This window comes from Cebus imitator, unplaced genomic scaffold, assembly GCF_001604975.1.
Source record: "Cebus imitator isolate Cc_AM_T3 unplaced genomic scaffold, Cebus_imitator-1.0 Scaffold113, whole genome shotgun sequence".
NCBI classification, from domain to species: Eukaryota; Metazoa; Chordata; class Mammalia; order Primates; family Cebidae; genus Cebus; species Cebus imitator.
Window position 1 is genome coordinate 553,293 of NW_016107428.1, and position 22,963 is coordinate 576,255.

General features: G+C 35.4%; 1 protein-coding gene across 1 annotated transcript in view; it reads left to right on the forward strand.

Annotated features, from left to right (window-relative positions):
• The window catches only part of CCDC34 (coiled-coil domain containing 34), a 31,688-nt gene that overhangs the window by 3,995 nt on the left and 4,730 nt on the right, over window positions 1–22,963 (forward strand). Inside the window, exons 2-3 of the mRNA XM_017538729.2 lie at window positions 10,163–10,301; window positions 16,867–16,974. Of these exons, the coding sequence (XP_017394218.1) occupies window positions 10,163–10,301; window positions 16,867–16,974 (247 nt within the window). The remainder of the gene's footprint in view (window positions 1–10,162; window positions 10,302–16,866; window positions 16,975–22,963) is intronic.

Below are 22,963 nucleotides of genomic sequence, written 5' to 3' on the forward strand. Positions count from 1 at the left end.
ACAAGTGACAGGAAACCCAAGAATTTTACAGGCAGTGCTGGAGTTGAATTTTGAAGACACAGTAGGAGTTCATCATAGTAAAAATAATAAATGACTTACTAAGTGCTTACTGAGTGACTGGAACTGTATTAGGTGCTTTAGCATGGATAGTTTCATGAAATACTACCTGTAAGGTAGCCAGCCACAACTGTCATCTCCATTTTATAGATGAGAAAACAGAAGCTTAAAGAAGTTTAAAAAAAAGTGTACACAGCTAGGAAGAAGCAGATAGGATTTCACCCCAGGCTGTTTACTACCAAATCTAAGCTCTTAATCTAATTGTATTCAGAGATGGAAGAAAGGAATTTCAGATTTAGGTGAAAGTTACAGGGCATGGGGCGTGGCACATTCATCAACCTGCAGGAGTTCCTAGTGACTGAAATGTAAAATGTGGATCACCTATTGGTGAAAGAAGAGGCTGGAAGATAGGCAAGGGCCGATTCATGGGTGTCAGGCTAAGGAGTTTGGATTTTATCCTGTGGGTAAAGGAGCCACTGAAGAACTTTAAGATGAGGAGTGACATGATCAAAGGATACATTTTTGGGTTGAATCTGGCAAGAGGTGTGGGTAATGATTTGAAAGGGAGGCCAGTTTTGTCCAAATGGTGGTTGTAAGATTTGAGGAAACAAGAATGGCTTTCAAAAATGGAAAGAATAGAATTAACATGACTAGGTGATCATGTGAGTATGGGAGGTGGGGAAGGTCCAGATGTTGATGAGGAGCAGGTGGAATCAAAGAGCTAGGGCTTCTGGCTTGAGCAACTGACTGAAGGGTGATATCCTCCAGCCTGTGCTCACTGCTTTAGGATTGTAAGAGGAATCTTAGTGGGAAGGGTGGTGGGTGGGTGGTAGAAGATGATTAGATTTGTTTTCAACTGATTGATAAATTTAAGTTGAGCTATGTATCACAGAGTTGGAAATAAAGATCTGGAACTCAAGATGAAGATGTGCCCTGGAATTACTGATCTAGGCATTCATCAGCATGTAGTGATAGTTGAAAGTACACTTCAGTGGGGGCAGATGGGTTCCTTCTGCAAGACGGAAAAAGAAAGACATATATAACAAATAACACACTGGGCGCAGTGGCTCATGCCTGTAATCCCAGCACTTTGGGAGGCCAAGGTTGGCAGATCATGAGGTCAGGAGATTGAGACCATCCTGGCCAACATGGTGAAACCTTGTCTCTACTAAAATACAAAAAATTAGCCGGGCACAGTGGTGTGTGCCTATAATCCCAGCTACTTGGGAAACTGAGGCATGGGAATCACTTGAACCCAGGAGGCAGAGGTTGCAATGAACTAAGATCATGCCACTGCACTCCAGCCTGGCAACAGAATGAGACTCTGTCTTAAAAAATAAAATAAAATGAGAAATAACACATCAATAGTGTCTCTTTGCCACTACAATACAAATTCCATAAGGGCATGAATGAATGAAGAAATAATAGTAACAGAAAATAATGAGTAAGCTGAATCTTGAAGTAGAAAAGTTGTGCAAAGCAGTGGATGAAGCCATTGGTTGCTAGAAGCAGGAAGTGAAAGAGACGAATAACTAAGTCTATAATAAACTAGTCTTATTTGTTTTTATTATATTTAAGTTCTGGGGTACCTGTGCAGAACGTGCAGGTTTATTACATAGTTATACATGTGCCATTGTGGTTTGCTGCACCCATCAACCTGTCACCTACATTAGGTATTTCTTCTAATGCTATCCCTCCCCTAGGCCCCCACCCCCATCAGGCCCCCGTGTGTAAATGGGAGAAAATTTTTGCAATCTGTCCATCTGACAAAAGCACTAATATCCAGAATCTACAAAGAACTTAAACAAATTTACAAGAGAAAAAAAACCCATCAAAAAGTAGGATTTTGTGTGAACATTTTTTCATTTATTTAAGGCAAATACCTAGAAATGGGATTGCTGGGTCATACAGAAAATGATTGTTTCATTTTACAAGGGACTGCATCCAGAGTGGCTGTTTTTTTCATTTTGCTACCAGCAGTGTATGCGAGTTCCAGTTGCTCCACATCCCTACCAGCACTTGTCAGTATTTTTTTAAGCTATTCTAATAGACGTGCCATGGTATCTCATGGTGGTTTTAACTTGCATTTCTGAATAGTGAGTGAACATTTCTTAATTTGCTTATTTGCATTCCTTTTGCCAAAATTGTTTGTGATATTTTAGTTCCTTTGTCTTTCACATATCGTATTTTTATTCTCTACTTTTTAACAGTTTTATTGAAAGGTCACTGACATTAAAAAATAGCATATATTTAAGGTATACAATTTCATGTTTTGACATATGTCTACACTGTGAAATAATTGCCACATTCCCCATAATTAACACATTTATTACCTCTACATTTACTATTTGTGTGTGTGTGTGTGTGTGTGTGTGTGTGTGTGTGTGTAGTGAGGAGATTTAAGATCCATCTTCTTAGCAGATTGCAAGTATACAATATAGTATTTTTAACCATTGTCCCTATGCTATACAGTCTTTTCATATAAATTCTAGAATCAGCTTTTATATACCTACAAAAAGTCCTCTTGGGATTTTGATTTGAATTGAGCTGAATCTATGAATCAATTTATGGAGAACTGAATCTTTACTATGTTGAGACTTCTAGTTGATGAACACAGTATTTTCTTTAACGTGGCTAGTTTCTTTTCTTATGGTTGAGTTATGAGAGTTTTTTATGTTCCAGATACAAGTCCTTTATTGGATATGTGATTTGCAAATATTTTATCCCAGTCTGTAGTGTGTATTTTCATGCTTATACTGTGTCTTTGATAGAGCAAAAGTTTTTAATTTTGTTGAAATCTAATTCATAAATCTTTCCTTTCATGATTGTGCTCTTGGTATTATGTCTAATAACTCTTTGTCTCACTTCAGGCCACAGTTTTTCTCCTAGATTTTTTCCTTTAAATGTTTATAATTTTGTATCTTACATGTAAATCTTTTAGTTAATTCTTATGTAAGATTTGAAATTAAGATGAAGGTTCCTTTTTTTTTTTTTTTTTTTTGCTTTTTTTGCATATGGTTGTCCGGCTGCGCCAACACCATTTGTTGAATGGCTGTCGTTCCTTTATGCAATTGCTTTTACAACTTTGTGAAAAATCACTAGAATTTATTTGTGTGGATCTATTTCTTGCTTCTCTACTCTGTTCCATTGATCTATGTGTCTGTCCTTTTGTCAGTATCACATTGAATTGATTGCTGCAGCTTTGTATTAAATCTTCAAATCTGATAGTGTTATTTCTCCAACTTTACTACTCTGTTTCAAAATGGTTTTGGTTATTATAGTTCCCTTGACTTCCATATAAATTTTAGGATCAGCTTGTATAGATCTGTAAAAATACTCCGGAAGTTTGCTTGGAGAGTTACATCTTTTCTTTTTTTTGACGGAGTTTTGCTCTTGTTGCCCAGGCTGGAGTGCAATGACATTATCTTGGCTCACTGCAACCGTCGCCTCCCAGGTTCAAGTGATTCTCCTGCCTCAGCCTCCCAAGTAGCTGGGATTACAGGCATGTGCCACCACATCCAGCTAATTTTATTTTTAGTAGAGACAGGGTTTTCTCCATGTAGGTCAAGCTGATCTCAAGCTCCCGACCTCAGGTGATCCGCCCGCCTCCGCTGCCCAAAGTGCTGGGATTACAGGCATGAGCCATTGTGCCTGGACAAGTTACATCTATTCTATGTTAACTGTTTCAATCCATAAAATAGTATATCTTTCTATTTATTTAGAAATAAAGCAAAGATGCTTTATTTCACTAAGTTTTTGTAATTTTCAGCACACAGACCCTGTTCATGCTTTGCTACTCTTACACCTGTGTGTTTCATTTTTTGGAGCTAATGTAAATTTAAAAAAAAATGTTGAGTTGCCAATTATTCATTGTTAGCATAAAGAAATACATTTGATTCTTATGTGTTGAACCTTGTACCCTGTAATCTCATTAAACTCACCATTAAGACTGGAATTTGTTTATGAATTCCTTGAAATTTTTGGCATAAGCAATCATGTCATCTGAAAATCTGCGTGCCTTTTATCTCATTTCCTAACCTTATTAACTGGATAGACCACCCAGTAAAATGTTGAATGATAGGAGTAGATATCTGTGTTAGTCTGTTCTCATGCTGCTAATAAAGACATACCCAAGAATGGGTAATTTATAAAGGAAAAAGGTTTAATTGACTCACAGCTCCACAGGGCTGCCGAGGCCTCAGGAAACTTATAATCATGGCAGAAGGGGAAGCAAACATATCCTTCTTTACATGATGGCAGGAAGGAGAAGTGCTGAGCAAAAGGGGGGAAATCCCTTTATAAAACCATCACATCTCATGAGAACTCACTCAGTATCACAAGAACAGCATGAGGGTAACCACCTCCATGATTAAATTACTTCCTACTGGGTCCCTCCCATGACACATGGGGATTATGGGAACTACAATTCAAAGTGAGATTTAGGTGGAGACACAGAGCCAATTTATATCCATATCCTTGCCTTGTTCCTAAATCGAGAGGAAAAGCATATGATCTTTCACCATTAAGTGTAACGTTAGTTTTTGTGTGTGCCTTTTATCAGGTTGAGAAAGTTTCTATTTCTAGTTTGCAGAGAATCTTTATCATGAATGAATGTTGAATTTTGTCAAATACTTTTTTGGCAACAATTGATCATGTGATTTTTCTTCCTTAGACTGTTAATATGGTGGACTACAATGATAAATTTTCCAGTCTTGAACCAGTCTTATATTTCCACTACAATCTCTACTTGGTCATGGTGTATTATTGTTTTTATATGTTTAAGGATTCCATTGGTTAATATTTTACAGAAGATTTTTGCATTTATGTTCATGAGGTATATTTGGTTTTGTCTAAAACAAATTTTTTTTTATGCTGTCTTTTGTATCAGGGTAATCCTGGCCTTATAAATTGAGTTGAGAGTGTTCTCATCTCTTCTTATTTCTGGAAGAGATTGTATGGAATTGGTATTAATTTTCCTCAAATAATTGGTAGAATTTGCCAGTGCAATCATCTGTGCTAGAAGGTTGCTTTTCTGGAAATTTTTAACTGCAAGTTCAGTTTCTTTAATTTAATTTTAATTTGATTTCATCTAGCTTCTCAAATCTGTGCCTATAGAGTTGTTCTTAGTATTCCTTCATTATCTCTTCAGTGTTTATGGAATCTGTAGTGATACCCCCTCTTTCATTATTGATATTGTTAAATTTTTCCTTCTGCTTGTTTGGGTTTATTTTAGTTTTATTTTTCTAGCTGTTTAAAGTGAAGGATTAGGCTATTGATTTGAGGACTTTCTTCTTTTCTCAGGTAAATATTTAATGCTATCAATTTTTCTAATTTTTGCAAAAAACTTTATGTGGTAGAAAAAATAACTTAGATCTGGGGGTGCATCAGATATACATTTACATGTAAGGTAAGATATTTGTGACGTATTGAGTCAGGAGTCCATCAACTTACTTGAAGGAGGGGAACAAAATGATCCCAAATGTGAAAGCCCTTGACAGCCTAGTGCAGAATTAATCACAGAGTGATAATAGGCAAGAGTTTTCAGAAAGCAATGAACAGGCAACACATCCTCTACACAGGTTGATTAGCTTTTCTGCAAGGCTCTAGACCTCTTCTATGAAAAGGCATCTGATGGTCCTGTGTACACTAGCATTCTTTAGTCCTATCTGCTCCTACTTATGTCTCTTCTACTATTGAAATACTGATAAACATTGACGATGTGTTGATGGTATACTTTTTACAATATACCCATTTGTACCCAGTGTGATTCCCTCAATAAATGTTTTTTTTTTGGTTGCCATCATCTTTGTTTTTTAAAAAGTTATTATTTTTAATTATTATGGAAATACAGTATTATGCATGCTCGATAAATAATAAATATTTCTGATGTCTTTGAGGCAACAAAATAATTATTTTAAGTCCCATATTTTAATGAATTTATAGTTCCCTGAGGTAGAAGCACAATATACACAAATGAGATCTACATCAATCTGTAATTACTGTCATTTAATTTAAATATACTATACACCAGACGTTGTGTGTGCTGGGTGTGATACATACATTTAATCTTTACCACCTTTTTGCAAGGTATAAATAATATGGAGTACAGTTTCATAGAAACCAGAAAAAGCCCAGGACAAGACAGATTTATAGCCAAATTCTACCATATGTATAAAGAAGAGCTGATACCATTCCTAGTGAAACTATTCCAAAAAAGTGAGGAGGAGGAGTTTTCTAACTGAGGCCAGTATCATCCTGATACCAAAACCTGGCAGAGACACAACTGAAAAAGAAAACTTCAGGCCAATATCCTTAATGGACATAGATGCAAAAATCCTTAACAAAAGACCGGCAAAGTAAACCCAGCAACACACCAAAAAGCTAATACACCACAAGCAAGGTTGGTTCAGCATACACAAATCAGCAACTGTGATCCACTGTATAAGTGGAACTAAAAACAGAAACCATATGATCATCTCAATAAATATAGAAAAGGCTTTCAATCAAATTCAACATCTTTTCATGTTAAAATCCCTCAACAAATTAGGCATTGGAGAAACATACTTCAAAATAAGAAGGGTTATCTATGAAAGCCAGCATCACACTGAATAGGCAAAAGCCGGAAGCATACCCTGTGAAAATTGGAACAAGAGAAGGATGCCCTCTCTCACCATTCCTATTCAATGTAGTGCTGAAAGTCCTCATCAGAACAATCAGGCAACAGAAAGAAATAAAAGGCATCCAGGTCAGGTGTGGTGGCTCATGCCTGTAATCCCAATACTTTAAAAGGTCAAGATGGATGGATCACCTGATGTCAGGACTAGCCTGACCAACATGGTGAAAACCCATCTGTAGTAAAACTAGAAAATTAGCTGGGCCTGGTGGTGTATGCCTGTAATCTCAGCTACTTGGTAGGCTGAGGCAGGAGAATCGCTTGAAGCCGAGAGGTGAGGATTGCAGTGAGCCGAGATCACGCCATTGCAAGCTAGCCTGGGCAACAAGAGTGAAACTCCATCTCCAGATAAATAAATGCCATCCAAACAGAAAAAGAGGAAGTCAAACTATTTCTGTTTGCAGACAGTATGATTCTATATCTAGAAAACCTCATAGTCTCTGCCCAAAAGCTCCAAGATCTGATAAACAACTTCAACAAAGTTTTAGGATACAAAATCAATGTACAAAAATCAGTAGCATTCTGATACATCAAAAATATCTAAACTGAGAGCCAAATGAAGAACGAATTTGAATTCACAGCAGGAGAAAAAGAATAAACACCTAGGAATACAGATAACCAGGAAGGTGAAAGCTCCGCAAAAGGAGAACTACAAAACACTGCTCAAAGAAATGAGAGATTCACCACTCCTATTCAACATAGTATTGGAAGTTCTGGCCAGGGCAATCAGGCAAGAGAAAGAAATAAAGGGTATTCAGTTAGGAAAAGAAGAAGTCAAATTGTCTCGGTTTGCAGATGACATGATTCTATATTTAGAAAACCCAATTGTGTCAACCCAGAATCTCTTCAAGCTGATAATCAACTTAAGCAAAGTCTAAGGATACAAAATCAATGTGAAAAAGTCATAAGCATTCCTATACACCAATAACAGACAGAGAGCCAAATAATGAGTTAATTCCCATTCACAATTGCTACAAAGAGAATACAATGCCTAGGAACACAACTTACAAGGGATGTGAAGGGCCTCTTCAAGGAGAACTGCAAACCACTGCTCAAGGAAGTAAGAGAGGACACAAACAGATGGAAAAACATTCCATGTCCATTGATAGGAAGAATCAATATAGTGAAAATGACCATAATACCCAAAGTAATTTATAGATTCAATGCAATCATCATCAAGCTACCATTGACTTTCTTCACAGAAGTGGAAAAAATTACTTTAAATTTCATATGAAACCAAAAAAGAGCCCGCATAGCCAAGACAATCCTAATCAAAAAGAACAAAGCTGGAGGAATCCCACAACCTGATTTCAGACTATACTACAAGGCTACAGTAACCAAAACAGCATGGTACTGGTACCAAAACAGATACATAGCCAATAGAACAGAACAGAAGCCTCAGAAATAACACCGCACATCTACAACCATCTGATCTTTAACAAATCTGACAAAAATGCAATGGGGAAAGGATTCCCTATTTAATAAATGGTGTTGGCAAAACTGGCTAGCGATATGCAGAAAGCTGAAACTGGATCCCTTCCTTACACCTTATACAAAAAGTAACTCAAGTTGGATTAAAGACTTAAACATAAGACCTAAAGCCATAAAAACCCTAGGAAAAAACCTAGGCAATACCATTTAGGACATAGGCATGGGCAAAGACTTTATGACTAAAATGCCAAAAGCAATGGCAACAAAAGACAAAGTAGACAAATGGGATTTAATTAAACTAGAGAGCTTCTGCACAGCAAAAGACACTATCATCAGAGTGAACAGGGAACCTACAGAGTGGGAGAAAATGTTTGCAATCTACCCATTTGACAAAGGGCTAATATCCAGAATCTACAAATAACTTAAATAAATTTACAAGAAAAAAACAACCCCACCAAAAAGTGGGTGAAGTATATGAACAGACAGTTCTCAAAAGATGACACTTATGCAGCCAACAAACATGTGAAAGAAAGCTCATCATCACTGGTCATCAGAGAAATGCAAATCAAAACCACAGTGAGATACCATCTCACGACAGTTAGAATGGCAGTTATTAGTCAGGATACAACAGATGCTGGAAAGGATGTGGACAAATAGGAATGCTTTTAAACTGTTGGGGGGAGTGTAAATTAGTTCAGCTGTTGTGGAAGATGTGGCAATTTCTCAAGGATCTAAAACTAGAATTACTATTTGACCCAGCAATCTCATTACTGGGATATACCCAAAGGATTGTAAATCACTCTATTATAAAGATACATATGCATATGTGTTTATTGAGGCACTGTTCACAATAGCAAAAACTTGGAACCAACTCACATGTCCATTAATAATAGAATGGATCAAGAAAATGTGGCACATAGACACCATGGAGTACTATGTAGCCACAGGAAATGATGAGTTCATGTTCTTTGCAGGGATATGGATGAAGCTGGAAACCATCATTTTCAGCAAAGTAAACACAAGAACAGAAAACCAAACACCGCATGTTCTCACTCATAAGTGGGAGTTGAATAATGAGAACACATGGACACAGGGAGTGGAATAAACTATTCTTATCTCCTGAACAACTTGCTTTCTATGGCTGCTAATTGTTAAGCTTTTTCTAAGTTTCATGAGGCTTGTGTATTTGGCCAAGTCCCTGTGTTCTTTATTTATGTATGTACTTATTTCCCTGCCCCTCTTCTCTTTACCCCAAATTGTTATTTTTCCCTATACCCAGAAGATACAGACTGACAGAGGTGCATGGTGGAGATGGAGACTATAGTTGGAGATAACCAGACTGGAGAGTCATATACACCCTGTCTACAGATTGGCAAAAGGGAGTCAACCAAAATGATAAAGAAAACGTGGCTTCTTATTTCAAAACAATTTCAAACTTATAAAAAAGGTGAAATAATATAAAGAACTTTCGTTTATCCTTCAGCCGCAGTCCCTAATTGTTAACATGTTTGCTTTATCATTCTCTTTGTGTGTACTGCATAATCTTTTTTTTTTTTTTTTTTCCCCTGAACTACTTAAGGGAGGGAAAGGGAAAAGTCTGTTTCAGGATCTGATTAGGATTATATGTGATAATTAGTAATTAGTTATCCAGGTAAGATTTTTAGAAATAAAAAATTGTTGGCATTGAGGCAAATGGATAGTGTGTGGGTTATCCCAATGGGGTTTTAAATAATGTGGCTTTAGAAGATGAAGGCTTTAGAAGATGGATAAACAAGAAGTTGAAGCATTTCAAAGGCAGTTTGATGGATAAACGAATTCAAATATTAGAATTTCTTTTCATGATATTTTGATGTATACTTATATATAATTCATGTATATTTATAAGTATCACAATATTGTAAATACACTATTAAATTTTGCTTTTACTGTGTAGTTAAGTGATTTGGACTTGTAAGCAAAAGAGTTTCTTGTGCAAGTATTATAGTAGCCTCTCTTTTGTAGCACTGAGGTTGAATCAGAAGATAACCAAGAAGAACAGAAACAGGTGCACTTGCTGGAAAGCCGCCTGACACCATGGGAGGTGTGGTTTATTGGCAAAGAAAAAGAAGAACGTGACCGGCTGCAACAGAAAGCTCTAGAGGTAAAAGTAGATGGTGTTCTTTTTATTTAATCTGTGAGCTCACAAAGTACAGCTGCAGTTGTAAATTAAAAGGTTAATGTTATTATCCCTAAAAACAAAGTCTTTGCTTTTATGTTAGTTTACTATATCTAATTTAATAAAAAATTACAATACAATAATAGAAATATGTTCATTGTTAGAGCATTTGGAAAATACAGCTAAGCATAATTAAGAAAATTAAAATGCCCTCTAATTTCACTGTCTGAAGATAACCATTGTTAGTATTATGACATATTGCTTTCCAGATGTTCTCCGTGTAAATTACTTTGAAATAAATGTGTACAAATGTTGTATGTCTACATACACTGGAGCATCAACATATGTACATTTAACTAAGGTAAATTCAACTGTATACACTCAGTAAAATTTTTAGCTTTACTGAAACAAAATAGAGGCAGGAATCTACCTCCCCCCCCCCCACCCCATGTGTCACTCAGTGAGCATGTGCCCTATATGCTGGACAGTGGGAATCTACTTGCCAGTCTTTCAGGGTGTTTCAGTTTCTCTGTGCCTCTCTCACTTATGGACATTTCCATGTGTGAGTCCCTTTTGAACTTTTACTCTATAAACTCAACATATGGTTTTAGATGCTTTTTCACATCTCTTCTTTAATGAGAATCTTCACATATTTCTTGAATTCTTACTGTTTCAGAACATGGTAACCAAATAGATTTGGATAAATTGGCATTCCCTAAATTCACTGTTCAGACTCACTATCTAAATTATTCCTATCCAAAGACAGAAGCCTAATAGATTTGAATGATGAGGTGTACTTCTTGTTTTTAATGAAACAGAATAAAACTCTTTTTCTCTATCATTAACCATTTTTATAACATCGTTTTAAAATGGCTGTCTAATATTATTAAAGTATATTTAAAATGTATTACCTTTATTAAACTATAGTCAACTGGTTCACTCTTGTTGGATATTTCACTCTGTTAGTAACTGTTGCTAAAAAAATTTTGGGAGCGAAAGCTTCATGATCTTCTGTGGAATAACTTTTCTTAGTTTTGAAACCAGTTATTGTTTGATAAATTTCTAACCAGGCAGGCAGTCACATGTCCAGGAGGTTTGGCATAATTCAAATGATTACGAAAACTAGTACATTCTGTTGTTTTCCTATTGTATGATACTTTGTATTCTAGATTACAAATTTATTCCTGGAAAAGTGCACTGTGAGAGTGGCACTTACTTCCTCTTGGCAGTGCATAGGGCTTGAGAAAGACCTTATGGTTGATGTTAGGCAGGAGTAATACAAACCCTGGTTCTAGCCTTTTTACTTGCTGGGTATAAGCAAGTTATTTAAACTTTTATGCTTCCATTTTCTCATCTGCTCAAGAAGAATAAAATAATACCTGTGTCACAGGGGTTTTGTGAGGATTAAATGAAACAAAGTATAAAGATGCCTGACTTTGTTTTTGTTTGTATTGTTATTTATATCATTGCTCTTCATAGCCTTCTTAAAGCTTTTTCATTTATTTTCAGAATTAGGGTGTATTTTTGAATTCCCCGACTTCTCTTACCTCAATGTCAAGTTTTAACATGACTAACTCCATTATTTAGTTAGTAGCTTTTAAAAATATTTGTTCACAGTGAGCACTCTATTTTTTTATGTTATGAAAACACATATCTACATACACACACACACACACACACACACACACACACACACACACATATGTATGTGAAATAACATCTTGATTTTGTGTAAAACCTGGTGTTCTATTCTTTTTTCAAAAGGCTGGTTGTAATTCATTAAATTGGTTTTAAACGTACAATTTGGAAAATACTGATGCAGTGAGTTAGTGGTAGAACAAAGTTCAATTTCTGGTATTGGGCTTTATCTCTAGTCTCACTAGAAGTTACTTGTTATATTAAGAAAAGGAGGGTTACTTCTAGTCATTTTTAGTCAGTACACAGAGAAAAGTTAATTAAATTTCGGAAAGTTAATAAGAGAGCCTGGGCTTGGTAGTTGCACAGAACAAGGCTGAAATTTTGGCCTTGCCATTCTAATTCTGTGACCTTAGAAAAGTTAATTAACTTCTCTGAGCCTCAGTTTCTTCATTTGTAAGCTAAATGTTAGAGAGGCAATAGTGGAGTAGTTAAAAGGGTAAATTCTGGGTTTGGTTTTGTTTTTTTGAGACAGGGTCTCGCTCTATCACCCAAGCTGGAGTGTAATGGCACAACCACAGCTCACTGCAGCCTTGATCTCCCCTCTTCTTCCACCTCAGCTTCCTAAGTAGGTGGGACTGTAGGCACATGCTACCATGCCTGGCTAATTTTTGTTTCTGTTTTTTAGAGAGATGGGGTTTTGCCACGTTGCCCAGGCTGGCCTCCAACTCCTGGGCTCAAGCGATCCTCCAGCCTCCACCTCCCAAAGTTCTGGGATTACAGGTGCGAGCCGTGACACCTGGTTTAAAAGTATAAATTCTTGAGCCATCCTCCCTGCATTCAAAATTTGGACTTTCGGCAAATCTTTCTGTGTCTCAATTTCCTTATCAGTGAAAGGGGGAGAATAGTATTTACTTCATAGTATTGTTATGAGGACTAAATGAACATCAGGATATGGACTAGTATGTACAAAGCACTCAATAAAGTTATTATATATGAAAGGAGAGCATTATAACTGCTATGAAGATTTGTTTTGAGAACAGATTAGAATAATATAAGCCCTACCACAATGGTAAGCATGTAGCATGGTATAATTATTTATAATTTGATTGAAAGAGTAAACCTGTTTATATATTTAGTAGTTTGATATTTTTTACGGCTACTTTATTACTTAACTCTGAAGTGATTAAATTTTAGCAGGACTCTTATGTATCAGTTATGCCAGGGATATCCTAACATATGGGCCAGCTACTCAACTTGTTGTAAACTCATGTTGAGCTGTTGTGGTATTCACATTCTTTTGCTGCCTTTTCCATTATTTTGTTTTTATCTCATGCTTTCCTTATTTTTCTGTCTTTATTTTCTATATTCCCTTGTTTATAAACCATGTCAAATTTTTAACCATAAAAAATAGTCATCTCAGATCCCTATTAAAACCAAAAAGCATGAAGACCAGAAAAATAATTTTGCCAAAGCTTCAGTTAGTGGCAGAACTGGGACTGGCACCTAATTCTTTGACTTCTGTTTAAATACTTTTCCCACAATATCAAGACATATTTTAGAAATAAATGAGTCAGACTTAATATTTGTTTTTTAATTAATTCTGGCTTTCTTATTTTCTTCCTTTAAGACTTAAGAGAACATATATAGGATAGTTTAAACTTTGAAAAGATCATCCATACTCATAAATTTGATTTGAGCATCAGACATTTAGATTTGTTTCAGACATCTCTGTGAGACTAAGTTAAAAAATTATTTTAATTCATAAAAATTACCCGCTTGGTCAACATGGCAAAACCCTGTCTCTCTAAAAAAATTTGTAACTTTTGTTGAGATGATAAATATGGTAAACATTGAATCAATTATCAAGCATTATGAAAAACTAGTATATTCGTTTTGTAGGTCATTTAATTTTTATTTACTTTTTAATGATTATGAATAATTCTTTAGCCAACTGCCCCAAGTTCTCTATGGTCTTTGGCTGATTCTAATTTTTAATATTTGCTTTAACATATTACTATAATCAGTTGTAAATTATAAAAATTACCTAGTTTGTGAATAGTCCTAGTGCTTTCTTTCTTTCATTTATTTAACCATCTTGCCTTTGACCATTTCATTCTTCAGCCCTTAATGAAGGAATAGGGTAGGATATAGAGCTGTTGGTGAAACTCAAAACTGTCAGTTTTTCTGATTATTCCCTTCAGTGGTAAAAAATTATTTGAAAGTAGGCAAAACCTGTTGAAATTAAAATGCATTTTTATGATCTTCTTGGAATTTTGGTTTTTCGTAATCAAGTATTTTATTCCCTGGGAAAATGTTAATAGCTGTCTCTAATCCTGTTGAAATTCAGTAGTATACCAGATGACCATGTAGGGGCCTTTTGAGAGAAGACTCCAGCTGTGTCCAGAAAGAGACTTGCCTTTGTGGTAAACATGGAGTCATTCAGGGTGGGAAGTTTCTAAGGGCCAGCTTTGAAAGGGAGGGTTGTGTCTCAAAATGTGATGTATGTTCTGGTTCGGCAAATTACTTGAACGGACATCCGGAGATTAGAACACTGTTTGGGTATTGGTAGCATTTTCTAGGTACATTTTGACCTTTTTTCTTTAACCCCCTCAATCAACATTAACTAAGATTTGTTAACCATCAAATAGGAGTACAGAGTTTATTGTTTTCGATTTTTTAGTTAAGTGAAGAATCTTAAAAAGGTACATAAAAGTACATAAATATATGGTCAATCATATATTTAGTTATATATTTAAATAATTTTCTTGAAAATAAAATTTAGGACTATTTTGGAAAATTTTTAATATATAGTTGTCAGGTCTCCATCTAGCCAATTAATGGCTTTTATATTTATATATACACATATAAACATACATATACACACATGTATTTGTGTATGTATATGTATATATGTATAATTTCCCCCTTTTTGTTTTCTGACACAAGTCCAGACCCTCTTTTCCTTTTTCTTTCTTTTTTTTTGACGGAGTTTTGGATTGTTGCCCAGGCGGGAGTACAGTGCTGTGATTTCAGTTCACTGAAACCTCCGTCTCAGGTTCAAGTGATTCTCCTGCCTCAGCCTCCCTAGTAGGTGAGATTACAGGTGCCTGCCACCACACCTAGCTAATTTTTTAAATTTTTAGTAGAGTCGGGGTTTTGCCATATTGGCCAGGCTGGTCTCGAACCCCTGACCTCAAGTGATCCACCTGCCTTGGCCTCACAAAGTGCTGGGATTATAGGGATGAGCCACCATGCCTGGCCCAGAGGCCCAGACCTTCTTTTTCTTTATAACTCATATACTGTGGCAAACTCTTAATCAGTCTTCCTCATAATAGTTCTCATTGCTTCAAATGCAATCTTCAGCCTTTGTCATTAAGAGCGCTGAATTTGCCCTTTTGTCAGGTATTCTTGTTTCATAGAGTTTACTTTAGTTTGCCTGTCTTAAAAGTAAAGCTAGTACCACACTCAAATTTTCCACCCCCTCCCATCTCCCAATCTGTCTCTTCTTTTGAAGTCATTTTTTCACTGTTCCTCGTATGGCGCTCATTTCTGACTAGCCTGGTATACTAGGCTAAGGGGAAGGAAAGATGTTTCTCCTCATCTTCCCTTCCCTTCTCTGAACTTTTTTGATACGCAATAACTCACAATGTACCATTTATTTCTTTGGTGTATAGAGAATCACATTAGATCAGACTTCTGAGATTTCATCTTTATATCATTTCTTGCTAGGTCCAAAGTAGGTGTATCATAAAAGTGTATTGAGTAAGTGATTAAAGAACAATAGCTGCTGGAGTGATGAAAAATCCTTAAAACAAAGGTGGATATTTGCTTTTGGGGGTGTAGTGTTTAAAAGTTAGAAGACTTCCTGAGTGGGGGCAGCTGTTTTCTATGCAGCAGAATTTTAGGATGAGAGGTTATGGAAGACAGATTTCCTGTGACCAGTTGTTTAAAATGCAAAAGAGATGTTCTAGGTGTTAAGTTTTATCTTCATTTAAGACACTGGAATTGGTCTGAGGGTTGGAAAATTGTCTTTCCCACTACCACCCATGCCCACCAGGTAGGTAAGTCTTTGGAAAAGAAAGGGCTAGGGAGGAGAGTGGAGACCAATAGACGATATGTCAAAGTATCTGACTATTAATATCTAAAGACAGAGAAGAAAAATAACCAGCAATTATGGTTGTGGAGTCCTAGTGAAGTCTAGTTTGAACAGCATTCTCAATGAATGCAGTAATTTAACTGATGAGTGACAGAGTGGTAGCATTCAAGTTGTAGTTTTATTTGGCCTTACGTTTCACATTCTTTTTCCTGAGGAAATGCCCAAACGTGTAGACTCGAGTGACAGCAAGGCAGTTAAATAATTTGGAATATGAATGTGGTTTTTGTTTTACATTTCAGCACCTATAAAATCAGTGAAGAAAACTCTGGGTTCTTTTTTTCCCAAAGGAAAACTGAATGACTTCTTTGCATTTCTTTTGTGTAACTTTGAATTAAATTTTTAATATAGGGATTATTTAATTCCTATGCTTTATCTTCATCAGGAATCCAGAAGCTTCTTATAACTGTAACAAAAAAAAAGTTGCAATTCTCTTGAGCTTCTGCCAGTAGCTTAGAGTGATGCCAAAATTTATGTGTGGGAAAGTTGATTTCAATGAGGGTAATTTAGCTGAAGTTTAGTCTAGGAAACTAGTGTTTTGCTGCCAAGCAATTATTTGCACATTTCTAAAAAATAACATACTTTTACCAATGCTCTTTTTCATTACAGGCTGGTTACTTAAGTAAGTTATTGTCACTAGTGACATATGCTCTATAAAGGAAACTATATTCTTGTTTAATTTGGTTAATAACCTCAGACTTTATATGTGATTTGAGTACTTCTATTAAATGTTGCCTTTTGTCTAAATAAAATCCACAGGAATTAAATCAACAACTAGAAAAAAGAAAAAAAATGGAAGAACGTGAAAAAAGAAAGATAATTGCTGAAGAAAAGCACAAGGAATGGGTTCAGAAAAAGAATGAGCAGGTAAGGAGGGGAAAATGTACACACATTGACATCTCTTTTGCAAAATCTTTCTTCCCGTTACCCTTTATTGCCTAGATTTAAAAAAAAATATTTCTCTTAGAGTCTTTCTTCTCTGGCTTGTTTTATTTTTCTATCCTGGTAGACATTTATCAAGTCTCTGTCTTCTGCCCTTTGCCCTCTACTTTTCTCCTTTTTCCCTCCTGTGGCCTCCACTAATATTTGCCTGCAGGCAGTCACCAAGTCTATATCTCTAGGCCTGACCTGGATCCTTGTGGCAAGTACCTCCAAGTCTGCAAATCTAAAACAACCCATTTTGTCCATTCTTCCTTCATAAAACCATTCTCCCATTTCTTTGTTTAGTTAGCTGTCTTCTTGGTCACCAGGGTTTAATTAGAATTCTTCTGTTGTTCCTAATCATCTCCTCCCTTTCTTTACAATTACAACTCCCTTGTTTGTGATCTCTTTCCATTATATCTTTCAACTTATTGTCTACTTCTTATACTGGATTATAAGCTCCATAAGGGCAGGGATTTTTGCCTCTTTTTTCAGTTCTCTAGGAGCGAGTTGAGTACCTAGCACATAATGTATGTCCAAAAATAGTTGAATTGAGTGAAGATGTTCATTGAATGAACTTTTTCCTTTTAGTTTTAATATATTCTTGAATGGATCATACACATTAGACATTTTAAAAATACTTATTCTTTAGTCAGTTTGTCTTCTGTTGTGATTTTTACATACTTCGAATGGTACTGCTTTTATTATTATGATCCAGTTTTATAAAATTGGACAAATGTTTAAATTGCAGGACAGTATTTTAAATTTTAATTCTAACTTTTTGTCTTCATTGTTGAATCTAATGCCCAGTGGCATTAATAAGAGTACTAATAAATAATTTCAGTAAATTGAAGATGACATAGCCTTCTTCATCCAAGTATTATAAGAAGGAAAATTGGTTAGATGTATGTGTGTGTTATAACCATATTTGTTTAGAGGTCGATTATGTTTTTTAAAAAAGTTTGCTTCATCCCATGATATAACATGAAAGACATCTTTGTGAATAAATTCAAAAATCAAAATAAGTCTCTGTGACTGTTATGAAACTTTGGGTAATATCTTTTTGAAATTTGTAACTATAAAACAAAATTATTTTACACATGCAGAATAGTTTGCTCTTTTCTTTAAAAATCCGTCTTCTAACTCCAAAGCTAATTTTACCATGCCAGTCAAACCTAGTTGTTATTTGTCTAAGAATGTAAGATACTGCTGGGAGATGATATATTCACGATTTTATTTGGTGGCAGTAGACCTAATCCAATTACTTGAAGAAAAAAAAATTCTTTATTTGGAGGGAAGTGGCGTGCCCTCTCATAAATCACTAGTTATTGAAGACAAAATTCCATAATGTTGAAATTATTTAAAAATGAGAATTATTTAAAAATAAAACTGAGAAGCTATATTTACCTGTTCTGCAGAACTCTTGTTCATGTTAAGGAATAATTGATTATTCTCAATTTTTTTTTTCTTTAAGACCTATCAGATTTCTTCTTTCAGACATAGTTACATTTACCTCTATTTGTAAAGACTGCTCTCCTGGTTCTTCTCTTCCTGTCTGGCTTCTAGCTTTTTTCTCCTCTGTTTATATTTCATGGTGTGTGGTCCTCAGCTGCCTCCAGCTTCATTCACATTTTAGTTGTATCTGTGGCTGCTATTTTCTCTAAGTCATTTTCACTGTGTTCTATAAAAAAATCAGACAAAAAGAATTTATGCATTCATTTAGCAAAGCTAGTTTCTTATAATATGATTGTAAATTCTTAAGTGCTTTTAAAGTAAATGTTCTATCTCATCTGGTACTCCTTAAAGTTGTGTTGCCATAGTAATTTATTTTCTGGATATGTTTATTACAGTGTTACGTATTTTTTTAAAAGGACCTTTTAGTGTTTTAAAAAATTATTTAAAAATAAAATCGTTTTTAATTCTCCAAACACAACTGAGTTTTTAATGGAAGACATTAATTCAGATCAACAAGGTTGATTGATTGATAACACTGTTATCATTGCATTATTCATGCTTTCAACAAACATTTACTCAACTTTTACTATGTGCAAGGCACTATTGGAGAAAGCAAAACAGAAATTCAGAAACTGTAAGTAGCCAGTTGTTATGTTAGTTTCCTTTAGTTGTATGAAACAAAGGTTCTCTCAGTGCAGCATCTTTAAAAAAAGGAAGATTTATTGTTATGCTCTGGTACAGAACTGGTGTGCCAGAAAACCTGAAGCCACTTAATGGCTGGTTCCTCTCTCAGCAGTAGTGACTACTCTGAGTGCCTGCTGTGTCCTCCTTTTGCTAACTCAAGGGATTTTGTTCACTCTACTTTAGTTTAAATAAAGAAGTCTGTCTGATTTTTTCAGAATTATTTCTATTGAGGTATAATTTGCATACAATAAAATGCACCTATTTTAAATGATGACTTGGGCAAATTTAGGTACCCATGTAACCAGCACCAGTAAAGATATAGAACATTTCCATCACCCTAGAAAGTTCCCTTTTGCCTCTTTGCATTCACCCCAACTTCCTGCTCCCAGCCAGCCTCAGCTCCAAGGAAACCATTAATCTGCTTTCTGTACCTGTAGATTAGGATTGCCTTTTCTATAATTTCATATAAATGGAACGATAGAATATATACTCTGTTGTGTTGGTCTTTTGTTTTAAAACTTATCCTGATATTTCATGTATTATTCTTTTTTATTGCTGACTATAGTATTTTATAAATACCACAAATTGTTTATCTGTTCACTAGTTGATGGACAATTGAGTTGTTTTCAGTTTGGGATATTATTAATAAAATTCTGTGACCACACACTTACAGGTCTTTTTGTAGACACTTGCTTTCATTTCTGTTGGGTGAATGCCTAGGAACTAAATTACTGGGCTATATGGTAAGTATGTGTTTAACTTTATAAGAAATTGCCAAACATTTTTCTAAAGTGCTTGTACCATTTTACATCTTCACCACTGTTGTAAGAAAATTCCAATTGCTCCACATCTTTGGCAAATTTGGTATGGCCAGCCCTTTTCATTTTAAGTCCTTCTAGTGAGTGTGGAGTGGTATGCTATTGTTTTAATTTTCATTTTCCTGAGATCTAATGATGTTTAGTATCCTTTCATAAGCTTATTATATTTGTCTTCTAGAGCTTCCATAACAAAATACTACAAACGGGGTGTTTTAAACAACAGAAATATATCTTTACTGACAGTTCTGGAGACTGGAAATCAAGATAAAGGTGTCTGCAGGTTTGGTTTCTCCTGAGGCCTCTCTCCATGGCTGTCTTTTTATGTCCTCAGAGGGCTTTTCTCCATGCGCACACATCCCTGGTGTCTCTTCCTCTTCTTGTAAGGATACCAGTCCTCTTAGATTAGGGTCCTACCCATATGACCTCATTTAAACTCATTAAAGACCCTATCTCCAAATACAGTCACATTGTGGATTCTGGATTCAACAAAGGAATTTGGGAGAGGGGCAGAGACACAATAAAGTTAACACCTATTGACCATTTCTACATCTCTTTTGTTGTTGGCTTGTTTTGTGTTGTGTTGTCATTTGCCCATTTTTTAGAAGGGGTAGTAGGGCTTATTATTAAGATACGAGAATTATTTGTATATTCAGACTATAAGTCCCTTCTCAGATATATGTATTGCAAATCTTTCTTCCCATTTAATTTTCCTTCCTTCCCTCCCTGCCTCCCTGCCTCCCTCCCTCCCTCCCTCCCTGCCTCCCTCCTTGCCCCCTTGCCTCCCTCTCTTTCTCTCTTCCTCCCTTTCTCCCTGTCTCCCTCCCTTCCTCCATCCCTCCCTCCCTTCCTTCCTTCCTTCCTTCTTCTCTCTCGCTTCCCTCCCTCCCTTCCTCCCTTCTTTTTTTTCTTTTTTTCTTTCTGAGTCAGAGTCTTACCCTGTTGCCCAGGCTGGAGTGCAGTGGCTCGATCTTGGCTAACTATAACTTCTGCCTCCTGGGTTCAACCGATTCTTGTGCCTCAGCCTCCTGAGTACCTGCGATTATAGGAGTGCATCACCACACCTGGCTAATTTTTGTATTTTTAGTAGAGATGGGGTTTTGCCATGTTGGACAAGCTGGTCATGAACTCCCCATTTAATTTTTCTTAATGGTATTTTTTTTTCCATTAACAAGAAGAAGCACTGACAAATGATATTTTTTAAAGAGCAGTTTTAAATTTTGATGAATATTCATATTTCAGTTTTTTAATTGTTGGTGGTTTTTGTGTTCTATTTAAGAAATGTTTGCCCACTCCAGGAGGATAAAACTACTCTCCACTGTTTGCTTCCAGAGGCTTTATAGCTTTAGCTTTACCTGTATGTCTAATTCAGTTTAATTTTAACATATGGTATGCATTAAAGGTCAAGGTTCATTTGTTTGCATGTGGATATCCAATTGTCCTAACAATGTTGACAAGATAATCTTTTCTCTATTAAACTGCCTGGGTACCTTTGTTTAAAATCATTTGACCATATATTTATAGGTCTGTTTCTGGATTCCATTCTATACTATTGATTTATATCGTGTGCCAGTATCACACTAACTTGTCACTATAGTTTTATAGTTCTGAATTTATTATTTGTGAAATCTGATAGTGTAAATTCTCCAGGTCTTCTTTTTCTAACTTGCTTTAGTTGCCCTCCATCTTGCTACATACAGTGTAGAATTGGCTTATCAATTTTCCTAATAATGACTGTTCTAATAGTTCTTGGCACTATTGGGATTCTGCTAAATATCAATACACAGATTATTTTGGAGAAAATTGCTATCTTAATAATATTAAATTTTAAATCTATAAACATGGTTTTTCTTTCCAGTTATCTATGTCTTCTTTAATTTCTCTCAGCAGTGTTTTTTAGTTTCGACGTATAGCAGTATTATCTTTTATTAAATATATTTCTCAGTATTTCATGTTTTTGCTGATGAGGGCAGTTATCTTGCCTGTTCCTGATGCATATTATATATATTATGCACACACACAATATATATATATATATATATTTTTTTTTTTTTTTTTCCCAGCCACATTCATATGAAACGTTTCTGATATTACCTTGTAATTTTCATTGCCTGGTTTTGATATCAGAATAATGCAGGACTCTTAAAATGAGCTTTGATGTGCTCCCTTTTCCTCTATATTCTAAAATCATTCTTGTAGGGTTTGGTACCATTAAGATATACCACAATAATATGTTATTAAAATATGGAATATATTTAACTGTGTAATAGAATCTACTAGTGAAGCTTTCAGAGACTGGAGATTTTTTGTGGGAAAGTTTTAAATTTTTAATTGTTTTTATAAGTAGAGGGTTATTCAGACACTATTTTTTCTCAAATTAGTTTTGGGGAGTGACATATTTTAAGGAGTTTGATGTTTCATTTACAATGTTGAATTTATTGGCATAAAATTGTTTTTAAGATTCTCCCATTTTGATTTCTGCATGATGTCTGTAGTGATCCACCACTTACCGTCTCTGTGACCTTAGGCAAATTTACCCTCCATGTGCCTTAGTTTCCTCCTTTGTAAAATGGAATAATAATAATAACTACCTCATATCATGATTGTAAGAATTAATTGAAAGTATGTACAAATAAATTACGGAGAATAGTAACAGCCATAGTTAGCACTCAATAAATGTCAGCTGCTGTAATTAAAAACAACGTAAGAACTGGTTGATTCCTTGTAGGTAAAATTGTGGAGGACAGTCATGAGTCACATAGAGATTAAGCAAGATATGCACCAAGATCCTTTTCAATTTGTAGATCTTCTGACAGTTTGAAGTAGTTAAAATGCAGTATTATTCCAATGGCTATTGAGTTCTCAGCATGAAAAGATTCTGCTTTACAGCTATTGGCTGTCCAGCAAGAAGGAAATACAGCAAAGTTGATACAACTTGGGGAATTACTTGAGCTTTGATTTTTTTTTTTTTTTTTTTTTTT